A 27,614-nucleotide genomic window follows, 5' to 3' on the forward strand; every position below is an offset into this window, starting at 1 on the left:
AATAACATTGATTATTTGAGAAAGCTGTTTCATTTAAAATGTTTAAACTTAAATAACAAACCAAAGTAGAAATGGGTGTGTCCAGATTGTAAACATCTTTTTACTAAAAAATAATAAAAACTTTCATTTTGGAGGATATACAAGAGCAGCTATTGCATATCAGAAGAATTACTTTTGTCATAGTTTATTTTAGCAAACATATTTAGAAATATTTTAATTAAAAAAAATTCATTTCATTATTTTTTTTTTTTATAACGACTTATTATGAAGCATAAGGCATCATTTAAGCTTCTTCTAGGTGTTAATTTTTGAGTTTAAGTTAAAAGCAGTGGCTTTGTTTAAAAAAATTATAAATAAAATTTACAAAACTAAATAAATTGTATAAAACTGAAAAACTAGTCAACTTTGGTCAACTGGAATAACGGAATCACACTTATTTGTTAGACCACATGACACAATTGCAATTTTATCAATTGTTGAATAATCACTGTTATCTTTTCTTATAAGGTAATCTAATGGTAAAACATCTTGTAGTATGGTATACTTATTTTTAAGATTTCCAATTACTCGTTCTAGATGAATTCTAACTGATGCATTATGATGTGTTTGTTCTACATCAATTGAGTCAAGTTGTCGTTTTTCTTTAGTAAAAGCTGGTATTTTCACTGACGCACAATAAGCAGCAACAAATTCCTCAATATTGAAACCTCTATCGGCCATTACAATATCCCCAGGTAACAGGTTATTAGGAATTTTACAATTTTCAACTAGATGCTTATCACTAGTTCTACCACCCCATGCCTTTGAAATAAAACTAATAACACCTTGTGGAGTAACACTGATCAAAAACTTCACTGTGTTGTGATGCTTGTTACTTGAAAATGTTTGTGCTCTGGCTAAAAGGTTTGTAGGTTTATGCATAAAAACTTCAAAACAATCAATTATTACAACCACCTTTGTACCAAAATGTTTCCGAAAACAATTAGGTGTAGTTTTCCATATCTGCTCGCGTGCAGGCCATTTTATGAGTTGGCGTAAATAAATAAATAAGACATCTGTTAATTCAATAAATACAGAAGAAACTGTTGAGTTACTAACTTCAAAACGATAAGCAAGGTCTTTTAAGGTTAAATTAAGACGTAATCTTATCAAAGACAAAGTCAATTTGCTAAACAACACCGATCTCGATGCATGGGGTATATCACTGCATATGAAGTCATACAAAGTCATGAGCATTTTAATATTTTTTAATCCAGTATAAAATGTCACTTTTTTATTGGTAGCAAACCATTTTATAGTTTCAATTTTATTAAGACTTAGTTCTTTATTTAACTTGCAAATCAGACAATCTTTTTCTAACAATTTATTTTTAAGTAATTTAATCATTTTTGCTGAGATGTTGATTTGTGGTCCATTCATATTATTTAGTTCAACATTAAAATCAATTTTATCATTATCTTTAGTATTTCCGGTAATATTGATGCCACTATCAGTAGGGATGACATTGCAACCTTCATTAGTTATTATTTTATCCGATTTCATATCTCCAGATTTATATTGTCGCTTTTTTTATTCTAGTTAATCTTTCAATATTTAAACTTTTGCTTTTATAACCCATTTTAAGTGTTGTGTTTCAATCTGGATGTGTTTTTTAAATAGTTTTGAAGGTTTACCTGAAAACGTAATAATATAAATTTGCTCAAAATTTGCACTTGTATACTTTATTTGTAGTACTTAAATCATATTGCGTTAGACCGACCACTGTAAACCAGTTTTCTTTCAAGCAGTTTGTTTACTCTAAAATTATCTTTATAATATGAATATAATAATAGAGTAACCAAAATACTAGAAAAAAGAATGAGGTCAAAGGTTCAGCATGAGTGAATTTGTCTTTTTTATAGACAATTCTAACGGCATGTTTTTGACGTCGATAAAGTGATTTCAAATTGGATTTATTGGTACTTGCCCATGCTATATTACCATATGTATAATAGGTCTGTATAAATGAGAAATAAAGATGTTTTAGATTTTCTTGGGATAACATTGGTCTAGCTTTGTATAGCACGCCAATGTTTTTGGTTATTTTTCTATTTAAATAGTCAATGTGTGCTTTCCATGAAATATTTTCGTCAATTAGTAAACCTAGAAATTTTGTTATTGAGGTTCTTTCAATATTTTTGTTTTCTATTTTTAGCAATGGTAATATATTAGGTATTTTTTTTCTTTTTTGGTTGGGATGGAATAAAATGTAATTGGTTTTTTCTGTGTTTAAAGATAATTTATTAGATTTTAGCTAGATATTAAGTTTTTCAAGTTCGATATTCGTTGTTTCAAAGAGTTCTTCAATAGACTGAGATGAATAAAATAAATTAGTATCATCTGCAAATATTATTACGTCCAGTTTGTTTAAGACTTTTGGAAGATCGTTAATGTATATTAAGAACAATAAGGGAGCTAGAATGGAACCTTGGGGAACGCCACATTTAATCTTAAGCAATTTTGAACAGATATTTTCATCAGTATTAACACATTGCTGTCTGTTTAGCAAAAAATTTTTAAACCAGAGTAATGCAACATTTTTTACGCCATATTTTTCCAATTTTTTTAGCAGGATAGCATGATCAACAGTATCGAATGCTTTCGATAAATCTATAAAGATTCCTAAAACAAATTCTTTATTAACAAATGAGTAGTTGATGCTATTTACAAGATCTACGATTGCATGTTCGGTTGCATGTTGCTTTTGAAAGCCGAATTGTTTTGTATTTAAGATATTGTTGTTTGTTATATATTGGTATAATTTATTATAAATTATTCATTCGAGGAGTTTTGAGAATACAGGAAGAATTGAGATTGGTCTATAATTGTTTAGTAAGTATGGTTCTCCAGTTTTATATATTGGTACAATTTTATCAATTTTCAATTTCTCTGGAACGGTTCCTGTTGTAATTGAAGATTTAAATATTTCGAAGAGGGGTTTCTTTATTATCGGAAAGATACTCATTACAATATTGCTACAAATTTCATCAATTCCTGGTGCTTTGTTGATTTTTAAAGAGTTTTTTGCATTTTCGAGTTCTTCATAGCTTAATCCGTTGAAAGTTAGTTCGCTATTTAGATCAGTAAAATAATTTTCAAAGGAGTTATTTGCGGTTTGAATTTTAGACGCCATGTTAGGGCCAATATTTGCAAAGAAATTGTTGAATTGTTCGGCAATAGAGTTCTGATCGTTGTGTTCTATTTCATTTATAATAATTCTATCTGGTAAGCTGTTTGTTTTTATATACTTTTTTCCGATTATTTCTTTCATGATGTTCCATGTTTTTTTGGTATCTCCATTAGTTTTTTGAAGTAATTTAGAATAATAAACTTTTTTAGAATGTTTTCCGATTTTTTCGAAAAGATTTTTATATTGTTTATAAGTAGATAGGTTTTCTTAATTTCTGTTTTTCAAATATTTAACATATAGTCTTTGTTTAGTTTTTGAAGATTTTTTGATTCCGCTGGTGATCCATGGACAGCTCAAATGTTTTACTTTTATTTCTTTTTCTTTGATTGGAAAATGATTATTATAGTGTATTATAGTGAAGTAATAGCTGTCTTTTGTTTTATCTTCAAAAAGGTGTTCGTAAAAATTTAAACTTCTTTTCATTTCTTCTACGTCTTTTTCTATTATATTTATTTATTTTGCACGATGATTAACCTTTAGATCTACTTGATCTAATCTATCGTATATAATTTTCGCGTTTGCGCTTAATATGTTTAACACTTTTTTTTCATGTTGCTTCATCATTTCGTCTATTAAGTTCTTAAGTTCTTTAAATATTTTTTGTATTGTTTTTTTTACTTGATCCATTGAAATAGCCATAATTAACCAATATGTCTTCATTTAAAAATATATATTTATGTATATTTTATGTACATCTCAAATATAGATTTTTTTTAACTTTACGTTACTCTTACTTTACACTTTTTAAAGTTGCACTTTTTTAAGTTTAAAAAAAAACAGTTGAGGCGTAACTTTGATAATTTTTTTTTTAAAATATTTAAAATAACCACTATAATAGATTTACTTAATTACAAAGTTTTATCTTCGTACGACAATATTAACGCATGCCGACAGAACTTTTGTTTGTAATGATAGTACCTTTTTTTTTAAGTCGGCAAAAATTGTAATAACATAAACGCCCCCACCCACGTTGCACCTACTTGTGCTGGTGTAGTAGGCAGGACTGACTTAACGGTAGTGTTCACTGCTCAGTAAGCCGTACCGGAAAGTATCAAAAACTCTACAGTGCTTACTGCATAGGTGTAAAGCACTGTACAGTAATTCCTACTGGCCAGACACCAAACACTTAACTCAGGTAATATGTACTAACAGCAAAGAAAATGTTTTTAAAGAGAATATTTACTTTTTTTAGTTTAAACTTATTTACTTTTCATAGTTATTAAAATAATTAGTTGATTTATTATATATAATTATTATAAAAAAAAACTTAATTTTATAATACAACTTAATATTTTTAACTTTTTTTCTAATTTAAATAACATTTCAAAAGAGTTTTTACAACATGATGCCCTTCTTAAATTTGATTTGACCGATTTGATGTCATATTTTTTTTGGAACTGGTATTTGATGCAGCTCATGGAAAAACTTTTTTCATTTTTGGATTTGATTTTTGACAAGATTCACAAGTGACAACATAATTTCGAACATTTTTATTCGTATTTGGCCACCAATATCCTGAATCAATCAATTTCCATATTGTTTTATCTCTCCCAACATGTCCACCTTTAGCCTTTGATTCAGTTAATATGCCTAACCAATCATGTGCTGCTTTTTTGTACTGATCACGAGACATTTGATCTTTGACAACACATAACGTCGCTGGACCAGAAGTAACTTTCATGATTTTTTTTTATATTTGTAATGTAACATTTATTAACATTTACAAACCTGTCACTTTGTTTTTTAAAGGTTACTTTAATACCTATGTTTTCTCTTTCTTGTAAATGCTCAGGAAAAATTCCTGATAATAAATAGTTTTCAATATCATAAAAGTTCAGTTCTTTAATTTTTTTTTCAGATAATCTTGAGTCATCAATTTCACTGTTGAATTTCTGCCATTTAATACTAAAATATATAAAATAATAAATAAAGTGTTCATAGCAGTGCTATGGGTATATGTTGCTATTAGCACATACATCAAATGCCCATAGCACATACAGCATAAAATATAATTATCATAAATTTAGAATAAAATCCATGTAAACAATGCTAAAATATATATAAAATAGTAAAACAAATTAGTTAATTGAAATGATAATCTATTGAATCAATTCAAAGCGGTTAGTATGTAATAATTTAGTATATAATAATCTTGATAATGATAACAACAATAATAACAATAACAATAATAATAATAATATAAATTTTATAATAAGTTCTTAACTTTAAACATTTGAATTTGAAATTTTGTTTAAAATAATAAAACATTTACACGGCAAAATTAAAATGTTAAGTGCTCGGTACCCAAGTAAAGTGTTCGGCACCTAGGTAAGAATTACTTGTCAAGTGACCGGTACCGTCATGTAGGAATTACTGTACAGTGATCTGTACCGGTTACATACTTTAAACCTCCAACACCGGCCTTGGTCCTTTGGATTCGGATGTAGTCTATTGGCGTTTGGATGTAGCCTTGCAAACAAAAGATGTTTTTATGTTTGCGGACTTGAAGGACTGCGTCGAAATAGGAGTTAGACTTAGGAATCTATCGCAGTTTTCTCAGGAAGTCCGCGTAATCATATTTATTTTTTAAATGATTAACCTTCTTGTAGAATTGTCTATCTAGTGTTTCTTATCTAGTGTTCTAGTGTCTATCTTATCTAGTGTTTATCTTATCTAGTGTATCTAGTGTCTATCTAGTGTTTCTTATCTAGTTTCTTATCTAGTGTTAATTCATATCTAGTGTTTTGAAGGTAAAATTTACCGGAAAATTTTCCGGCAAGTTTACCGGAAAATTTTGAAAATTTACCGCATGGCAAATTCTCAAAAAAAAATTTTTTTTCAATTCTTTTTATTTTTTTTGAAAAAAATTTTTTTATATGATATACTCTTCGATTTAAACCGGTTTCGATTTACCGGCTTAAATTTACGGCTTAAACCGGCTTAAATACCGGCTTAAACCGGCTTCGATTTACCGGTAAATTTTACCGTTAAATTTTGAATCAAATTTGCCGGAAAATTTACATCACTAGTATTATCACTATTTTATTATTAAATTTAAACTCCTTTCAATCATATTTCACAGCATGATAATTAAACAGTTCAAACTACTAATAAACATACCCACTGTAATGTTTAGTAGGTATATGTATAAGTTGTTCAAACTGTTTAATTATCATGTTGTAAAATATCGTCGAAAAGAGTTTAAAGTTAGTTCGTTCATATGATACATGATATATCATATAAATATTTATATATTTTTTTAAAAGATTATTTTTATTTTGAGGTGTGTAGGAAAACCCCTTAAAATAAAAAACGTTTAATAACATAAGGAGTAACTTGCACTCACACACGCACATAATATACACATATACACATAAATATACGCGAACACAAACGTTTGCAGACACACACTAAACAGCACACATATATCTTAAATAATTACATTATTTATTTTATTTTGATATACTTAAGACAGTTTTAACTTAGTTTTATGAAAAAAATTGATTAAAAAATCAAAAACATCGAGAATAGTAATGATAATAATAAAGAAGAAAATAAAATAAAAAAAGAAAAGGTTTTGTTTGCGCTGAATTCAAACCCTAAGTTGATATATGTATTAAAGCCCTCACGGATAAGTACTTTAAGTAAATGAAATGCTGCCTTTTTTTTTATTTAAAAAAAAAATTTGTGCTGGTTGTTTTCTTTTTAAAATAAATAAACCAACCAGCAAAAAAAATTATAATCATTAAAGACACCCACAGACAAAAGGAAGCACGAAGTGTGATATCATAATTGCTATGAATAGTTTGTTAATTGTTCAATATAACTTTTATATAATTATTTTAACTTTATTTTTAGCAATGTATTACCAGCATGCATTTATTTTGGATGTTAATGTTAAAAATTTCTCTGTTAAATTGCAAAATAGCTGAAAAAGTATTTCTAACAGACACTTTAGGTTTCAATACAGTATCAAAATCATGGTATAAAGAACCATATAATAAACTTAATACTTGTGCTGATTCGTGGGAGTATTCAAAATCTTTTTGGGAAACATGTTGTGGCTCAAATAAAAATAACCAGAATTGTTTACTTAAGTCTATTAGTTATAGCTTAAGTACAATCAAAGACGTTAACACTATTTTTGTTAGTGTTGAACTCAAAAATTCCTTTTGTAACACTTCAATTCCAAATTGTAATTCGGTTATGGAGTTGGAATATACTTTGGACCACAAGATGATAAAGTACCTATAAATCAATATAAAACTGATGATAAAGTACCTATAAATCAATATAAAACTGAAGTGATTCCACGTGAAATTAAAAAACAACAAGGGAATGAAGAGTTTTATTTAAGTAAGGATTTTTTTTCATTTAATAATTTTAAAAATGCTGATGTAATTCAGGTAGCAATTCGAGCTAGTAACTACTGTGGGATATTAATTGATTTTAAAATATATTATTATGTTTGTCCAACCACAACTGATGTACTGGTTACTTTTCCAAAAAGAGCATCTCCTCATGAAAATAATTCTCCATTGAGAATTGATGGAGAATGTATTAATGGATTCTTTGAAAACAGCATTAAAAGTTATATGGAATGTTTTTCAAATGGAAGCTATCAGGTCTATGGAAAGTGTATATGCAAAGAAGGTTTTCAACCAAAAGATTTTTTGTGTAGAGGTAAAAAATTTTTTGGTTAAAATTTTTTATAAGCAAATAAATATATTGCATATTTAGTTTCATTTTTGTTTTTGTTAAATTTGTAAATTGAAAAGTTAAAAATGGCAAAAGTAATCTAATAACTGTAGAAAATATTTTAAAATTGAGTTGATTAATAATATCCGCAAATTATTTTAATATATATTTTAGTATCCACTAATAGCTTTAATATATAACCAAAATTGTATTATGAAAAGTAAAATGTTTAAATTAATGAAATTGTCAATATAATATTCTTAGTCATAGAATGTCATAGAATAAAACATAGAATGTTTTTTCAAGTGCAAACAAGGCAAGTTAGAGCAAGTTGATTTTAAATTTTTTTTAAAAGCATTTACTGTATATAAAGAATCTTGAAAGCCATCAATTCAGTTCTCTAGTGCATTAGAGATGACCTATTAATTAATTAAAAAGCAAGCAGGTATATTCAAATTAAATTTTTTATCAAAAAGATCAAATTAAGATCAAATCAATTTCATTTTATTTCAGATACAACTATTTTCAGCTAATTAAGATTCCTTTGGTGATTTTCTTTGTGGCAGGCCATGGGCTGATGTCTTTTGTTTGTTATACCTCCTACAAAATCTCCTGAATTCAGGCATTAAAGCTTTTATTTGTTTTTATCAGTTTTAAGTCAAGCCAAAATCTACCCAATGGCTTTCATCCACTTATGCAGCTGTAATTAAAAAAAGTCTTTTTTGCAACATCAACTCTTTTTATTATTGTAATCAAATCTTTTTATTATTGTAATAAATCAATGCAAAAAGGTTCTTTTTGCTGATGACACAAATATACTCCAGTCTTTGTAGTCATACAAATAACAGTTCTTAAATCTCATTTTGTGTAAACTTGGGGCTTGCAGTGGCTAATAAATTTTAACCCAAGCAATACTCTGTTATTTACTCTTAACAGTTATTGCAATATTGTTTATATTCCTATATTGATTGATAGCAACACTTTTACTGAGACTCAATTTTACATCTTTAATTTTATTATCTTTTTGGATTATCTTTCACAACTTCTTTTGTAAACCATATATACAATCCATTGCGAAGTTAACATCTACCTCCATTTGTTATGCTCTCTATTTCCTTTTTGGTTTCATTTACTGCCACTATAAGTCTTTTATTGTCCTTGTATAGAACACTGTAACACAAATATATATTTGGGCTGGTTCTTCTTATGATGCCCTTTCTTTTATAAACAAGTTCAAAAACATTTTGTAAATGTAGTTGTGCCTACTTTAGCTACCAACCCTGTTTCCCTTTGTTGTGTTAGACCTAAAAGCTCAACAAAAAGTTAAAAATACTATAATGTATTAAAAGTAGTAAATTTCTATTTGTAAAAAATTACAATAATGAAACACTAATCAATAACTAAACACTAATCTAAAACAGTTTTACCTTTTGCATTAAATAGCAATGTATACTTTATTTAATGTATATCCAATATGTTCTATTTGTTTTTGTAGACAAACACCCTTTCAGTTCTATTTGTATTTTTTTGACAAACACCTAGTGATTGGATTGTCAATTACTTTGCTTATGGTGTCATTAACTTCATCTATATGGTCACCACTTTTTTTAGATAAATTGAATAATTTGACACATATTTATATGCAGTCTAGTTATAAATTCCATCTTGTCATGTAGGTAATCAGGTCTTGGTTTGCTCCTTTTTAATTTTACCATCCTCAAAAAGTAAAATGTATATTGTTGTGACAAATATAATTGACTTAGTAAATATATCTTATAAAGTATGCATAATCAAGTATGATTAAAAAAGTACTCATCAATTATGGTTAAAAAAATACTAACTGAAGGAAGAGGTCCTTTAAAATCTATATTTACAATCTATATCTATAAAATCTACTTTTATCAAATTGGATTGTGCTATTTTGGCTTACATTCACAAATTGGTTTGTTGTATTTTGGCTTACATTCACAATATAATTTGCACTGTTTAGTTATTTGTTTAACATCATTAACTGAGAAAAGTAAATTACGATATTTAATAAAAGCATAAAATTTAGTTACTCTAGGATAAAAGAGTGATTTATGTATTCTAGAAAAAGTGTCAATGGAAATATTTAGTTTTCCTTAACTGTAAACAATGTTATACTTGTAACAGGATATGTTAATCGCTCCTCTCGCTCTCCAGCTGACTTGTTAACTGCTGTGACTGAAAGATTTTATTGTGCATTAGATGGAGGCGGTGAGGCTAGGGCTATTGCTTTGATGTATCTAAAGCTTTTGACAAAGTTTAGTATGCTGGTCTTTTCAGTAATCCTGGTTCATACAGTGTATCTGGGAAAGTTTTTGAGATTATCAAATCATTTTTTTCTAACAACTTTATTAAAGTCATCCTTGAAAGCCAACACTTTTCTTTATTTCCAGTAACTTTTGGGGTACCTCAAGGTTCTATCCTTGGTCCTGTTTTGTTTCTCATCTACCAATTCTGATCTAAAAAAGCTCTTTTTGCTGATAACTCAATTTTATACTCCTGTTTTGACAAAAAGTCTTTTAGATTAGTTAGAACAGGCAGCCAATCTTGAATCTGATTTCACTTCTGTAACAGATTAGGGCTCATAGTGGCTTGTAAATTTTAACTCAAACAAAACTCTGTTATTTACTGCAATCAACTATCACACCATGGTCGACATTCCTATATTAATGAATGGTAACCCTCTTACTAAGTCCTCTTCTTTAAGTCTTCTTGGATTATTGTTTACTAGTGATCTTTCTTGGAAACAATATATATAATCGATTGCTAAATTAGCACCTGCTTAGGTTGCTTCTCTATATTGTGCTGGCTATTTTCTTACTCCTGATTCCATTTTCAACCTCTACAAATCTCTTATTTGTCCCTGTATGGAATATTGTTATCATATTTGTGTTGGTTCTTCTAATGATGCTCTTTCTCTTCTATATAAAGTTCAAAAATGCATTGTATATGTAGTTGGACCTGCTTTATCTTACAAACTTGAGCCTCTCTCCCATTGTCATAAAGTTGCATTTCTTTCTCTTTTGTACAAATAGTATCATGGTAGCTGCTCAAAGGAGCTATCATGTCTAGTTCTATCAACCAAAACTCATTCTTGCTTGACTCATCATTTAGCAAGTTCTTTTTTTTTTATTTTATCTGTCCCTGCATGCTTATAAATTTAATTTGCTTGATTTTTTTCCCTGCAGTTCAACCCTTTGGAACTCTCTCCCATCTTCATGTTTTCCTGACTCATACAGCAAGCAACTTTTCAAATCTTTTTCTTGGTAATGTGTAAGTGTCTAGTTAAGTATATTTATTTATTGTTTGACTTTTCTCAAAATGTTCTTCTTTAGTTACAACTACTTGAGCTCTCCAGGGATGTTTTGCAGGTTCAATAATGTCTTCTTTAGGCATACGTTGTACTTCCATTACAACGTATGCCTAAAGAAGACATTATTGAAATATATTCATTTAATATCAAGTTAAATCTTAACCTTCTAAAAAACACCTACACTTAAAATATTCATATTTTCTCAATAACTAAATTTTGTCACTAAGCGCTTTTTTTTTTTTAGTCCATTGAAAAATTATTATTCAATAATATTGACTATTTTGTGGTTTCGTTGTCTAGTAGCCTATGTCATCATTTTCTATGCGTATAATCATTGTGTAATTTTTTAAAAGTTTTTATTCATACCTCAAGTAAACGTTTAATTCTATAATAACCACAAATGATTTATATTGGTTTGACTTCAATCAGAAGCAAACATATTCTACAAACAAAAATTAGATGGTTTCCAATTCAGAGCAGAAAACCAATTAACAACAATAATTATTAATAACATTATAATTAATAAATTACAATATGGCATCAAGTCAGAGAATATATGCAGCTGGTCGAAAGCAGGAATCTGCTGTATGGGATTATTTTGAGCAAGATATTGTTTCTAACACTTCCGAATGCAAAGTTGTTACAGAAGGTGGAACTGAAATTCAAGGAATGAGAAAGTTCATTTAAAATCTTACTGTAATACTTAAATTTGTTTGGTGTCATAAGGAATTGAAATTGAAACGGAAATATATCTATTAACGGAAACAACAATGATCCCAGTAATAAATGCATCTCTAATATACTCATCCTAATTGCAGACACCTGTTTAAAGTTACAGTCTTTCACAAAAATTTTTAGAGCTTGTAGGAGGGTCATCCTTAAATTATATCATAGTTTAGGGGGTAGGGTTAGTGTTTATGTGATAGCTCATATGGGACTTGTAACTAAAGTGTCACAATATTATAATGAGGAGGGTGGGTGGTTAAAAACAGTTGAAAGTTGTGTGACGTAATTTATGGAAGACCTAGATACTCATCAAAACTTTCTTTGGTTGTTGTTTACATGTTGCTAGAAGATGTCATGCATAAACTTCATGTTTGTTATTTTTGTTAAAAAAATATATATCGCTAGTAAGTTTTTATAAAAAAAAGAGCTCTATACTGAACCTAATTTCAAGGAAAATTTAAAATAATTGAATGATTATTATTTACTTAGTTTTTTTTTTTTTTAACATCTTCGCTTCCAACAAGGCTGCAAGCAACCACTAATCAAAGTTGTAAATTACTGGAATAGAAAAGATGAAGATTGTAGAGCAAGATAACGATTGACGGACAACTCAAAGGATTGCAAATTATATGAATCAGAAAAGCAAGATGAAGGAAGCAAATTCCAAAGAACTGATGTTCGAGGAAAAAACTAGATGAATAAGAGTTTTTGGAGCACTTAGGAACAGTCACAGAAAAAGGATGAGACTTAATTAAATGACGAGTAACACGAAAATGAATTTTAGTAGATGGCTCAAGAGACGTCAGCTCTTTAGAGCAGTGTCCATTATAGTATTTGTAGAAAAGAGAAAGAGAAGCAACATTACGACGGTGTGATAATGGTTGGAGCTAGGCTGCATGAGCAGGTCCAACTATGTTTACAATGCATTTTTGCACCTTGTCTAAAAGAGAAGATCCGCCCCAGATATGGCAACAGTATTCCATACAAGGCCGGATTTGAGATTTATAGAGATAGAGAATAGAATAGAAGGAAGAAAGTGTCGAGCTCGATAAAGAGATGCAACCTTAGCAGATGCTAATTTTGCAATAGATTTGATATATGGTTTCCAAGAAAGATTGGAAGTAAGAGTTAAATCTAGAAGATGAAGAGTGGATGACTCATCGAGTACATAACCGTTCATAAATGTAGGAAGATGTAAATTATTGCGATAACAATTGGCTGAAAAAAATTGAGTTTTATCTGTATTGAAGTTCACTAGCTACTGTGAGCTCCATGCTGTAGCAAAAGTGAGATCCTTTTCAAGCTCAAATGCCCCCTCCAAGCAATCAGAGAGTGTTGGCTTTTTATCATGACAAGAATAAATCGTAGTGTCATCAGCAAACAATGCTATCGTTTTAGATGTGGGAATATCTGGAAGATCGTTAATGTAAATTAAAAAGAGTATAGGGCCAAGGATAGGACCTTGAGGAACCCTTGAAGTTACAGAATTAGAAGAAGAGTGCTGTCCATCAAGGACAACTTTTATATTACGATTGGAAAGGAAGGGTTCAATTATCTTAAAGATGTTACCAGATACACGATAACATGAAAGCTTATGGAGAAGACCAGCATGCCAAACTTTGTCAAAAGCTTTTGAAATGTCAAGAGCGATGGTATTAATATTTCAACCTTTATCTAATGCACAACAAAAACCTATTGGTTATTATTGTTAGCAAATCAGCTGTAGAACAAGAAGATCAAAATCAATATTGATGGTCAGAAAGTAAGTTTTTAGATTCAAGATAAGAAATTAAGTGTTTGTAAATTAAAACCTTGTTTATGATAGGAAGAAGACTAATGGGATGGTAGTTAGATTAATCAGAACCCTATCTTCAAAAATTTTCCAGAATTTTTGAAGATAGGGATAACAGATCCCGCTTTCCAACAGGCTGGAAAACAAGGCTCTGATAAGCACTTGTTGAATAGTTTTGAGAGTATAGATGACACCTCCGGAGAACACTTCTGCAAGACAATAACAGGTATGTTGTCCGGGCCACAAGCTGTAGAAGAGTCTAGGCAGGAAATCACTTTAGATACAGAAGCTGGAGTGATACAAATGTCAAGCAACGGGTCAACCTGTTTGTTGGCAATATTAGGTAGAACACAACTAATGGAATCAATATATGATATTGATGAGTTTCCCACATCACCCAAAAAGTACTAATATGAATGTATTTAATATAAATATAAAATAAATACATACTTTTATTAATGCATTTTTATTATTATGTTCAACATGAGATATATAAAATCATAATGACAATAATATCAACATGAGATATATAAAAACATAAAGTACTTATGTTAATGTAGTTTATATGAACATAAAATAAATGCATACACATATACATGTAAAACACAAATTACTTTTATGTGTTTTACACTTCATCTTGTTTATTCTTTTTAAAGTTATATTCAAAACTTCTTTTTTTTTTTTTTTTTTAAATTATCATTTATATTTTTTTTCTTTTTAAGATAAATTGAATCATGTAATAATCAACTTATTTTTATTTATTACTACTATTACTATTAACTTATTATCAACTTATTTTTATTATTAAATTACCATTATTATTATTAAATTATCATTATATATTTTATTATTAAATTATTATTATTAAATTATCAACTTATTTTTATTTATTACTACTATTACTATTAACTTATTATCAGTCATAATACTGCATTCAAAACAATATTAGCTTTGTCAAAAAATTAACGACAACCTCATAGTTTCCCCATTCCCAGTATGGTCTCTCTCCATATGACATAATCTCCCATAACAACACACCGTATGACCACATGTCAGAAGCACTTGTAAACTTCCTGAATTGAACTGCTTCTGGTGCTGTCCACCGAACTGGAATTTTACCTCCCTAAATAAAAACTTAAAATATTTCATATAAAAACATACAAATTTTACACATGTTTATTGTGATACTTGCTGTGAAGAAGTAGAAAACAAAAAAGTGCAACCTGGTAGATATGAGCAAAGATCTTATTTTACTCTCAAGTTTATTTTAACTAGTTTTATTTAATGCAAAACCATTGTTTACAACATGCATATAACAATTGCTTACAACATGCATATAACAATTGCTTACAACAACAGCTCAACAGTTACTTAAACATTAAGAGATATGTGCATAGACCAGTTTGTTCCCATTTATTTTTTGCAATAATGTTTCATACATGCTCTTAAGTAATAACTATGCCTGTGTTTGAAAATTTGTTGAGTTGTATATATAGGTAATGTTTGTGAGTCAACAATAATAATGTCAATTATGAGCTTGCATATCTATAGTTTGACAAATGTCTTTTATGACACCTTTTATAAGTTTGCATATCTATAGTTTGTGATGACTCTTGTTTGACACTTTTTATGCATACAGTTTCATTAATACAAGCTAGCATCCAGTTTTCCCTAATATTGTGCTCATGCTAGTTTACACTAACTCATTTTGCATTTAAGCTGATAAAGTCAGTTTTTTTTATCATAAGAAGTAAATATGTCTTTATGTAAAGCAATTTTTAAGCTGGAAATTAAGAAGTTATAATTTTGAGACCACATTCCTGCTATAAATTATATTGAAAATTTTTATAAACCTTTGTATCATAAGTTTCATCTATATTTATTTTTCGACTCATTCCAAAATCTGCCACTTTGCAGTTCTTAAGCTCATCAACCAAAATATTTCGAGCAGCGAGATCCTAAAAAGATAAACAATATTTTAAAATTCTAATCATTCAATAAAACTTTACAATATTGACTTGACTTACTCTGTGTATAAAACCCATTTCAGAAAGGTATTTCATTCCACTTGCAACCCCTCGAGCCATACCAAGTAACTGAAGTGTAGTAAACTGATTGTCATTTTCCTGAATAATAATAAATGCTCGAATTATTCAAAAGATGTCAGACAATAAATGTGTGACATCTTTAAAAAACTTTGTATTACTTTGTAGTAAAATATAAAAAATCCATTTTTGTTTTAAATATCGTTTAAAATTAGTTTTATCATACCTGCAAGAACTTGTCTAATGCTCCATTTGCCATGTACTCAAGTACAATAAGGTTTGGTTTATCTATTGAATATATACTTTAGAATGACCTTCAATTAATAAAGAATATTAAACATCTATCAAAAAACTCTTATAAAAATAAGTTGTTATAAATATGGCAAAATAAATTTGATTAAATTGGTAAAATTTTCAAAACTAGGTTACCTCTGAGTATAACTCCTTCAAGACATATGACATTTTGATCTGCAAACTGACCTAATATTGCAGCTTCACCCAAGAAATCATCTCTGTCATGTTTTGAGGCGCCATTCTACAAATCATTATTCACTTTCTAATTATTTAATTGTCACATTTATAAAACAGATCACCACAAACACACACCTTTTTATAATAAACTAATAAATAAATGAAGTTTTTCAATAACTTGTAATTGTTTAATTAGTCAAAACAACTTAAGCAAATTTAATTTGTGCTTAATTTTTAATTTTAAAAATAAAGCACAAGTTGGGTTGTCACACACATAAAACAAAAGAAAGTAAGTGCAATCATTTAGTTCTGCTCTACATATTTACATTTTACAACTTTTTGTATGCTACCAAAACACAAAGGTACAATAACAATGTATTTAAAATATGTATTTAAAATAATCCATACACAAAGAGAAAAATAACTTTTGAACTCTAATAAACACCATTAAACCCCTCCCACCAGCAAAATTTATAAATAAGACTAAACCAACTTAACAATAAATGAAAATAAAAGTAAATATGAAGCATATTTTGTTAAACCATAGAACAGAAAACTAGATAGGATATTTATTAAGTACATCAAATTTCCTATGAATATTCATAAAGTCTGTGTTTAATTGTACAATTTTTTTTTTAGAAAAAACTCTTTCTACAGGAAAAGTGCTTTTTTTTCTTCCAATAGTATTGTGTTTTTTCCTAAATGGTGACTGAGCAATATTATACTGACTAAATATTGTTTTATCTTTTGCTTCAGTAGGATAACATGTTTTTAATTTCCTATATTATTATTTTGTGCTTAAATATTAGTTCAAATGTAAGTATGATAAATGACTATTATATACTTAATTTCATGTTAATTGCTATTAACCTTTTACTCCAGCATTTTTATTTTTCAAATTTATTAATTTATTTCAAAATTATTCAAAAAAGAAAGATGCCATTCTTAGTTGTTAAAAAACTCAGAAAATCCATTAAAAATAAGCTAAATGAGTATCTTGGAGATCTAACAAAATTCCTCCAAAATAAATTTCCAACATTAGGTGAACGTGCTGCAATGTATTGATCAGCAGCAAGACAAAATACTAGTTTATAAAAACAATCTATACACTTTATTATTGCAAGAAATTTTTTATATAGTTACTCATGAAATTGCAGAACAATGGTATAAATCTAATACTGAGTTTAAAAAATTTATAGTTTGCAGGACTATAGAACTCTCAGTAGAGGTAATCTCTAAGTTAGCTTGACACAAAGTTCAAAACCCAACAAAACACACGGGGAACTTAATTTGATAAACTTTTAGACATTCCTTTTTTGCAAAGAAAATTGTTTTCTGCAGTGAGAATGATGCTTCTTGTAAAGAATCTTGTAATAACCGTGCATTACCTTTGCAAATGTGAGTTAAACTTTTTAGCTTAAATCATATTTGCAATGTGAGTTGAAAGAGTTAAATGATCTTAACATTAGCAGTGTTACTATGTTAGGATGCAAAAATGGAATACTTTTTTTTTTTTGAGGAACTTATTAATAGAAAACTTTTTAGGCCTTTTTCCTGGCTTTACATTAATGAGCTTCCATTCTGCTATATATATGAAAAAACCTAATGCACAAACCTTATCAGATAAAGGATGGTGTAGAACAATTAATAACCTATATTTCAAAGTTATTAATTTTGAAAGAATTACTATATTTATGCGGATTACTCACCTAGAGTCTGTGGTTGATATCATTGAAGGTTTTGATAACCAAATAAACACTATAGTGAAGTAATTAGATGCAATATTAAAAAAAGCTAAACTTTGAAGTAGCAACTTTTATATGCGGTAGATTGTCTCACACATGATTGCTTATTTGTAGCATGAGATGCTTCTCTATATGAGCAAGCATGATCTTAGACCTGAAAATGAAGAGGTTTTCATTTTTAGCATTTTCAACTTGCAACTTTGGGGACACAGGTTTATCTTATAATGCGCTTTGAGATTAAAGTAAAGCATGGCATTAAATAAAAAGATCATTACTAAACCAGTTTTGATTGCAAACTTGCCATTGATCTAACTGAATGATTTATATTTTGCAAGCCTGATTTATATTTTGCAAGCCTGATTTATATTTTGCAACCTCATGCAAACCTCTCACAAGATTTATAAAAATGCCAGAGCTGTACCAAGGTGGGAATAGGATTTGGGTTATTTTGGTTGTTGTAGTGAAGTCCAGTCATATTGCAACATTAACTAACATAAAATAGTTAATACTGTAATATTATAGCTGTTAAAGCTAATTAGAAGTCTGCGATTTAATTCTAATTAACAGGACCAACATTTTATACCTCTACTTTCTCCCATTTTTACTACTAACATATTTTTACTTTTTTTATGGTATATATATACTGCATTTAGTCACCTTATTTATTGTTGGTATTTGATATTATTGCTTTATAAAAGCTAGTTAGTTTTTATATAATAAAAAGCAATGCACTATTTTAAATTATTTTTTATCAAAATATTCACTGACACAGAAGCGCAGTAAATATACTATTTTATATAAAAAACAGCAATCCACTATTTTATATAATAAACAGCAATCCACTATTTCATTTAGTAAACAGCAATACACTATTTTAGATAATAAACAGCAGTACACTATTTTAAATCATTCTTTATCATAACATTTGCTGACACAGAAGCGCAGTGGTGTAGTGTGCTACAGGCAAGCAAATCAAGGTTTGCATCATGTTTTGATTTCATTTTTTTTGATTTATACTGTCTTATTTTTTTTGGTTATACTAACCATCATTACATCAGCAAACATATAGAAACCACATACACAATACTATAGTCACTTGCATAGAATGCTCAAAACTCATTTTAACCGGGTCTCCCCTTCAACATAGAGATCATTTTTCTACTTAGAATGAGTTTTACTACAGCTCAGGATCTATCACTCTTCTATTACTTTGAATTCTTATTGAATGGTTTTACAATCTACGATCTGTTTTTAGAACCACCTCCCCTTTGACCTGCCAAACTGTTCTTACTTTTTTTAACTGTACAATCTGTTCTTAGAACCATCTCCCCTTTCACCTGCCAAACTGACTGGACAGTTTTGTAAACCACTTTTTCCTTTCCACAGCTTTGTTGATCACCTGTATGGGATCACCTGGAAATTTATATTTCTGAATAAAATAACATTTTTTTAAATACAAAATGTCTTAAGTTTTGAAATGCTTTTATATATCTAATTTTATGCATTTTTTTAATGCATAAAATGGTATAAATATTAAATCGATTAATCATAATTTAATATTTATGCAAATAATTTTTTAACTCCTTCAAACGAATTTACAAAGATGCTCTTAAAAAAAGTAATTTTTAAAATAGGGAAATAAAATTTGATCCTGAAAAAAAAAATTCAAAAAAGCAAAATTGAGCTAGAAACATTTGATTCAACCCATCATATAGCAAATATGTCTATGCTAACACAGGACCGAATTTCTTAAATTGGTGGATAAATACTTCCCAGCCACTAAAAAATTACGTAAACTTTTTTAATTGATATTCAATTAAAGATAACTATAATTACACAAAAAATAAGGACTTAATTATACAAGCCCCCAACAATCTGTTGAAATATTTTTTTTTAAATTCATATCCTTAAAAAAAAAGTAATTCATGAACATTTAGCTTCTATTGTGTGTTGCTAGTGAGATTTATTTGAGGGAGATTATTATTTGATATTTTTAGTATTTTGCTACATGAAGAAGTTTTTAAGACCAAATGTGAGCAGACTAGCAGTTACCTCCTGGAAAAAAAACGACTTTTAAGTTGAGTTAAATTTTAAATTTAAATGAGAAACATTTTTCAACTAATTTTTTTTTAATATATTGAACAAAACATAAACTTTTTTTTTTATTGCATAATGAGGTTTATGTTAAAAAAATGTTGTAATACCATTGCAGTACATAAATTTTGGTAGTTATAGCAGTACATAAATCGGAAAAGCAACAAGTAAACTTTTCTCGCAAAAAATGTATTACGTATAATGTCCAGTTGTTTATTTGGTGGGCCATCATTCATTTTCAAGATGATATTTATAAGTAAATTAAATTTTCGAATTTTTTTTGAACAACTGACAGTACTACTCAATCAATAAGGGAATCTTCATGTAGCTATAATAGGTGAAAAGGTGATGGAAAACTATTTGAGTATTCTTTAACATGTTTGGAAGACCATTCGAGATAAACCCTGGTTGACTAATGATTCTACTAATCGTAGATTATGGTATTTTATTAAATTTTAGTAATATGGTTTTAAACAACAACTGCACCTTTTCAAGTTGCAATTAAGAACTTGAAAGTTGTAATTAAGAAACGTAAGGTGTAATTTAGAACATGGAAGATGTAATTAAGAAACGATGTAATTGAGAAAAAAAAAAGAAAAGATGTAATTGAGAAGATAAAAGTCGTAATTGAGAAAAGTTTATAATATAGATTATCAAAAAAAAATTCTTTGTATTTTTAATTTTGTTGCCTTAGTTTACCTTGTAACTTAAGTTGGGATCCTTATTCGGCCAAGGTGGGCATATGGGTTGGTTTTCAATAAATAGTAATATATTATCAATAAAATAAGATAGTGATAAAAAAGGCATTTGGTTTTGGCGGTAACTGGAAAAAAGGTTAGTCAGAACTTTTTTTTTTTTGGGGGGAAAAATTCATTTGAGAAATGATGAATAATAACTAAAACACAAATAATTTATTCACAAATATATATAGATATAAATTAAATTTAAAAAACGTCATTAAAATTATAAAAATTTAAAGATTTAAATTGAATTTAAACAATGTCATTAAAAGTCATTGTAATATTCAGTTTAACACCTCATTGTAATGAAATCATTACCAAATCATTGTAATATTCAGTTAAAATGCAGTTAAATATGGGCATCTTCCATATTTAAAATTGCTTCGTAGTATGTTTAGCAGCACATGCACAATCGCCTCCTATTATTTTATATTTTGCAGCAGTACCAATTTTTTATAAATACTGTATTCATTGTTTTACAACCCCAGCACCAAATACAGATGGAATGCGAATGAAACTTAACATTACTTTTAATTTTAAACTAGATTGTACCCACCGGGTTCAACATTGGACTGTAGGGTCCTAAACATTACAACGGAGCTGGAGAATTTTTAAACACCCTTTCCAAACGAGTGTGACATGTAGCATTGTCTGCTACAATGACCAAATCCTCTAAAAAACTCCTGAATGTAACTCACTGGTGAAACCTTTTGAAACAGGCATTTTCATTATTGCTCTTCTTTTCTGTTTGGCACATCCTTGCACTTTTCTACAAAAAAGATTAAAATTTGTTTCATCAAACCAAACTATCTGATGATCATTTGTGATTTGTTTGTTAATTTTCTTAAAATACTCAGCTCTTTTTTGTTTGTTTTTACTACTGTTTCTTGTAGAAAGTACCTTAAGCACTTTTTTTAATGAAAGCAATCTGTCTTCGAGGTAAGTTCTGCTTCGGCGGTTGTTGTAGTTCTGACGCTAATATTAATTTGTCTTCATATTTTTGTTTTGATAAATTGTCATAATATTTTTGTTTTGTTCCTCAGTAAATTTTTTTGGATTAAAATCACCTCTTCCAATAAAATTTAAATTTCTGCTGGGAACCCAATTGAAAGCTAACTTACATTTGACCCCTAAATTTTGCCTCAGAGTCACTCAATCATCATTTAGCTCAACACATTCATATATATATATATATATATATATATATATATATATATATATATATATATATATATATATATATATATATTATATATATTAGGGATATGACTTTTTAATTTTTTTTCAAATAAAATGTTTCCTGTATCATAAATCGATGAACTTTTACCTAAAATCATGAAAAAAGGCCCAAATAGCTTTCTGCAACAAAAAAAGGTCACCCCCAAAATAAAAATTTGATTTACCATTTTTATACATTCATTTTTGACCGATGTTTTAATCTTAAGCTTAATTCTCAGCTTAATTCTATTTATTTCATTATTTTGTTATGAATTTATAAATATAACACCACACGTTACCATGGCAACGAAACGGCCGTGTGCCGGCAAATACTTGGAATTGTTATGTGATGACGTCATTGTGTTACCACGGTGATATAGACGACTGTAACAGACTGTAGAAGATTATAGAACTTAGTAGAACATTCTGGAAGCTCTAAATAATTATATAAGCGAGCTGCTGTCAGAGCTCAGTGTTGATAATGTGAATAGTTCTATGAAGTACTCTGCGTGTAACTGAGCTAATAAGGAACTACTGTAGCGAACTAAAGACGCTGTAAGTGTACGAAGTATAAGTAGTTGTAGCATTATCGTTAGGATACGGACTGGATTATCGAACTGTTATCAACATTGACTGGATTATCGAACTATAATTGGATTACTATACAGTTAAAGTATTTTATTAATTAAACGACTTTATTAAACGGATATTTACACTCAGCTATCCGTAAAGTCGTAACAATATTATATGATGTCTCACAAGAAAAGTCATACCACAGTAACAAAGAACAAGAAGACTTGGACTAAAAATTTGGTGAGATTTCAAGAGTCACACAGAAGAAGAGGAAGCGTGGCTGTAGAAGAACATTCACTCGATGAAAAATCCAGAATACCACTTCAATTGCAGATCGTAGGAAGATACCAGTTTCTCGGAGCATATGTTAAAGGAAGAAAAGAACGAATAGACCAAATTTCTAAGGAAATTACAAAATTGTGGGACAATAAACTGAATTTTCCACGTGTGTCTGATCAAGTGATAAGAGCAAAGCTTATGAAGGTGCTGAAGGTCTATGATGAATGTGTCAAGCGTGGAAAATATGATGTTCTCAATGCATTATTTGACATCACGAAAGTGAATGGCCAGTGGTTATCCTCGGAAGATAAACGTCTATACCACCTACAAAAAGAAAGTAAAGGACAGGTGGGGTACTCAACAGGACAAGTGGCAAGTAAAGAAACCATTCACCCTTCCAAGAGAAGGAAAGTCCAGTCTGGAACAGCAATACCTTCCACATCACAAGTCCTGTCTACCACAGACAGTGGTACTGAATCTGAAAACTGCAAAAGTAAGAGTGAAGATGATGAAGACGACGACGGTGATAAAGACGATGATGAGGACACTCAGAAAAAAACTAGAAAGCACTACAAAAGTAAATTTGCTGTAAGTATGGTTACATCAAGTGGAGTTTCCACAAAGAAAGCTGCTAAAATATGCAATGTATTATCACAACAAGGTATTGATATTCCAACTCCAAGTCAATCAGCAATTTACAAGTCCATATTCAAAGAGGCAGGTAAATTAAAAAAAGAAATGATACAACAACTTAAAATGGAACAGTGGTCCTTACACTTTGACGGCAAACGAATAGATGATAAGGAATATCAGGTAGTTGTACTTCAGAATAAAAGAACTGACGTGAAACTTGATGCACTGCGTTTAAAAGATGGCAAAGCTGAAACTGTTGCTGAAAAAATTGCCAAACTTATTGATGAATACAATTTGTGGAATTCAATTAAGATGATCATTACTGATACAACAAACGTCAATACTGGGAAGAGAAATGGAGTTGTTGTGAAGTTGCAACGTATGTTTAAATTAAAGGGTGTCACAATACCACAATTTATCGGTTGTCAGCATCACGTACTAGACAGGATTCTCCGTCTGGTGATGGACGAAGAACTTGGGGGTGATACCAAATCTCCAAACATTGAATACCCATTTGTGTCTGAACTGTTGAATAAGTATGATGAACTGAAGGATAAGTTTGTGAATGGAACTGTAGAAATTCTTGATAAATCAGGGTGGAGAGACGATATGAAGTTTTTGTACCATTTAACAAGAGTGTTTAGGTTCTATGAAGAACAAAGAAACTTCCCTCTGATTCACTTTCAGAACATTCCTAATATGAGCAATGCCAGATGGAACTCAAGAGCCATTCTCGCCATTCTGGCGTTCATTCTTATGCCTGAAGCGAGAAAGAATTTGGAGAAGGTTTGCAGGTTCATTTCATATGAGTGGGCAGAACATTGGTTTAGTAGTCAAAAGTACAATGACAATGACTTCAAGAATTTATCTGATGTATTGAAGCCTTACAAAAAGGCATTGCAGTCATTCAAAAATCACTGGAAGAAAGAGCCATCCGTCATCGACATACCACGAAGTAATCAGATAGCTGAACGTGCAATCAAGGTGATGCAAGACCTGTATGCTTTCTGCAGAAAGAAAGACAAACTGCAACTTCGATTCATTCTAAGTAATAAGCGCTAGACTCTTTATGAGACGTGAGCATCATGTGACCCATGTACTAAACACAGTAGGCCTATAGACACAGACAGTTATGTATATTGTTGTACTAGACGCTTTGATACTGTTAATTTTGTAATACTTGTATAATTATATATCACATAATGTTTTTTGTTATATCACAGTACATGTTGCATAAATAAATAAAATAACAACAGGAGTATGACTCTTACAACATCTTCAGCCTTTAATATTCATTTACTGTACAAAAGTGTACCTATTGAAAATTCGATTTTTTGGTTTTGGGGTGACCTTTTTTCAAAATATGTCAAAATGAAACATCTATTCGTTCTTTTTACATAAAAGTTCATTGAATTACGATACAGGCCTAGTAGGTTGCAAAAAAGTCATATCCCTAATATATATATATATAATATATATATATATATATATATATATATATATATATATATATATATATATATATATATATATATATATATGTTATATATGTATGTATATATATATACATACATATATATGTAATATATGTAATATATATGTATATATATATAAATATATATATAAATATATATATATATATATATATATATATGTTATATATGTATGTATATATATATACATACATATATATGTAATATATGTAATATATATGTATATATATATAAATATATATATATATATATAAATATATATATATATATATATATATATATATATATATATATATATATATATATATATATATATATATATATATATATATATATATATATATATATATATATATACACACACAATATATTATAAATATACTTACTTTAGCCTTATATTATATTTATTTGAATTATATTTACTTATATAATATACATATAATACATTAGCAAAAACCTGGAAGTAATTATATATATATATATATATAAATATATATATATATATATATATATATATATATATATATATATATATTAACCAGACATAACCGTTTGACCGGAATGGGCGCCCAAACTAATACGCCCAAATAAAAATTCCATAATTTATAAATTTCATATTGATGAAGTCCAACATTATTAAATAAAAGCAAATAAGTTATTGTTTAAAAAATCTTAACAAAGGATTTTTAATGAGAAAGAAAATGATTTAATTCCGTTAGTAAAAAAAAATTTTTTAAACAAAAACACTTCTCCTTTTTTTATTACAACAAAAAATTATAACTATTATTAAAATTTTTTTAATCACCCTCTGTATATATGTTTACAAGGTAAAAATACAAACTAGTTTAAAATCAAGCAAGAATAAAAGAAGATAAAATAAAAAAGGTTCATTTAGGAATATTTTTTTTAAAAGTATTTTTTTAAATTATTTGCTGTTGCTTTGCATTCCAACATTCCAACTGCTAGTACCAAAATTTGAAGAGTATTTTCAGGAATGATATTTATTGAATCCCTAGTTTAACTTTCTTCTTAACCAGAATTAAGTTTTTTTTCAATCATGAATGTTGCATAATTTTTATCATCAAAAAAGGTGTGTTTAACTGAACAATAATTAAGCTGGGAATAAGTGAGTTCAATAGTTACTTTATTGTTTTTCAAGACGGATAAGTAGATTTATTTTGTTTTGCTGTATGCAAGATGAGATTTCCTGCACTTTAAATAGAGGGTGTATATAATTTTAACTAAACTTGGAGACATTAAAGTATGATTTAACTGCATTCCTTCCAAGTTTGTCAAATTTTTTTTTTAATTATTCACCTTCCCAAGGCCGAGAAGGCCACTACAGTTGAGGAGGCTACTTTTTGTGGTTACAACCCTCTCTCAACTCTAAAACACGAGCCTTGATGAACAAGGCCGCTGCACAGAGAAACAAGTTGTAAGTAACAATTCTTATTTTCACAGAGCTCTAAGACTGTGAGTTAGTGTCGGAACTGCAAAGGATTTATACAATTGGATAATGGAACTTAGATGAGCATACCAGATTTCAGATTGAATCAGAGTTACTGTTGTTAAAAGTTTTATACTCTAGTGTCAATATTTATTCTATTAAGTGTGGATAAAGTTGATTTTTTTGTGTCTCACAAAATGATTTGATTGATTCACAAGCACAGATGATTAAGTTTATTATGAGGTATTATTTGATGGTCGTCTAGGATTATCATGCAGTTAGTTATTTGTTTTTTTCCGGAGAGTAAAAGCTTTCTTAGGGCCTAGCGAACAAAAAAAAAAAGGCGAATATAATAAATACAATATAATAATGCTTAATTGTTTTGCCTATAACAAATTCAGCATGCAAGGTTGAACTCTTATAATTATAAAACAAACTGAAGTGAATGAGTTTCTTTTATCTTGGGTAAAAGAGGAGTAAAATAAGATATTCTAAAAGTTTGGTAAATATTAGAATGCTGGTAGTTGTTTGGTAAGATAAGTTTGGTAATTTAAGATATCGATATGATAAATTTGGTGATTTAAGATGTCGATACGATAAGTTTGGTAATTTAAGATATCGATACGATAAGTTTGGTAATTTAAGATATCCATACGATAAGTTTGGTGATTTAAGATTTCGATACGATAAGTTTGGTAACTTAAGATGTCAATATCATAAGTTTGGTAACTTAAGATGTTGATATGATAAGTTTGGTAACTTAAGATATCGATATGATAAGTTTGATGATTTAAGATGTCGATACGATAAGTTTGGTAACTTAAGATGTCGATATGTTACTGCAGGACTAGAACCTTTAGTTATGTTAACTAATTCTAGTTCATTTAATTCAATAAATTCCAATAAACCCGTAAAATAATTTTTTTTCTTGGGGCTAGATCGCTCTAGTAGATTGCATACTTCATTAGGAAATGATTGGAAATCTCCAAGTATAATTATTTTATCATTACCCTCATAACTATTAATAATTCCCTTAAGTGTGTCTAATTGACTTGACTATCTTTCTAATGACGTTTGATTGTTTTGTGACG

General features: G+C 28.7%; 3 protein-coding genes across 3 annotated transcripts in view; all 3 read right to left on the minus strand.

Annotated features, from left to right (window-relative positions):
• Positions 1-399: 399 nt before the first annotated feature.
• Positions 400-1,542, minus strand: LOC136081319 (uncharacterized). The gene has a single exon (XM_065798628.1). It carries the CDS (start codon positions 1,540-1,542, stop codon positions 400-402), a length of 1,143 nt encoding a protein of 380 aa, XP_065654700.1.
• A 1,273-nt stretch (positions 1,543-2,815) lies between these two features.
• Positions 2,816-3,310, minus strand: LOC136081320 (uncharacterized). The gene has a single exon (XM_065798629.1). The coding sequence runs from the start codon at positions 3,308-3,310 to the stop codon at positions 2,816-2,818; it is 495 nt and encodes a 164-aa protein (XP_065654701.1).
• Positions 3,311-14,756: 11,446 nt separating this feature from the next.
• LOC100200773 (ephrin type-A receptor 8-like) overlaps positions 14,757-27,614 on the minus strand; it is a gene marked incomplete at both ends in the record, with an annotated part of 39,080 nt that continues 26,222 nt past the window's right edge. Inside the window, 5 exon segments of the mRNA NM_001309717.1 lie at positions 14,757-14,908; positions 15,639-15,743; positions 15,813-15,911; positions 16,057-16,118; positions 16,260-16,365. Coding sequence (NP_001296646.1) covers positions 14,757-14,908; positions 15,639-15,743; positions 15,813-15,911; positions 16,057-16,118; positions 16,260-16,365 — 524 coding nt within the window.

The sequence above is a fragment of the Hydra vulgaris genome, chromosome 06 (genome assembly GCF_038396675.1).
Source record: "Hydra vulgaris chromosome 06, alternate assembly HydraT2T_AEP".
Taxonomy (NCBI): Eukaryota; Metazoa; Cnidaria; class Hydrozoa; order Anthoathecata; family Hydridae; genus Hydra; species Hydra vulgaris.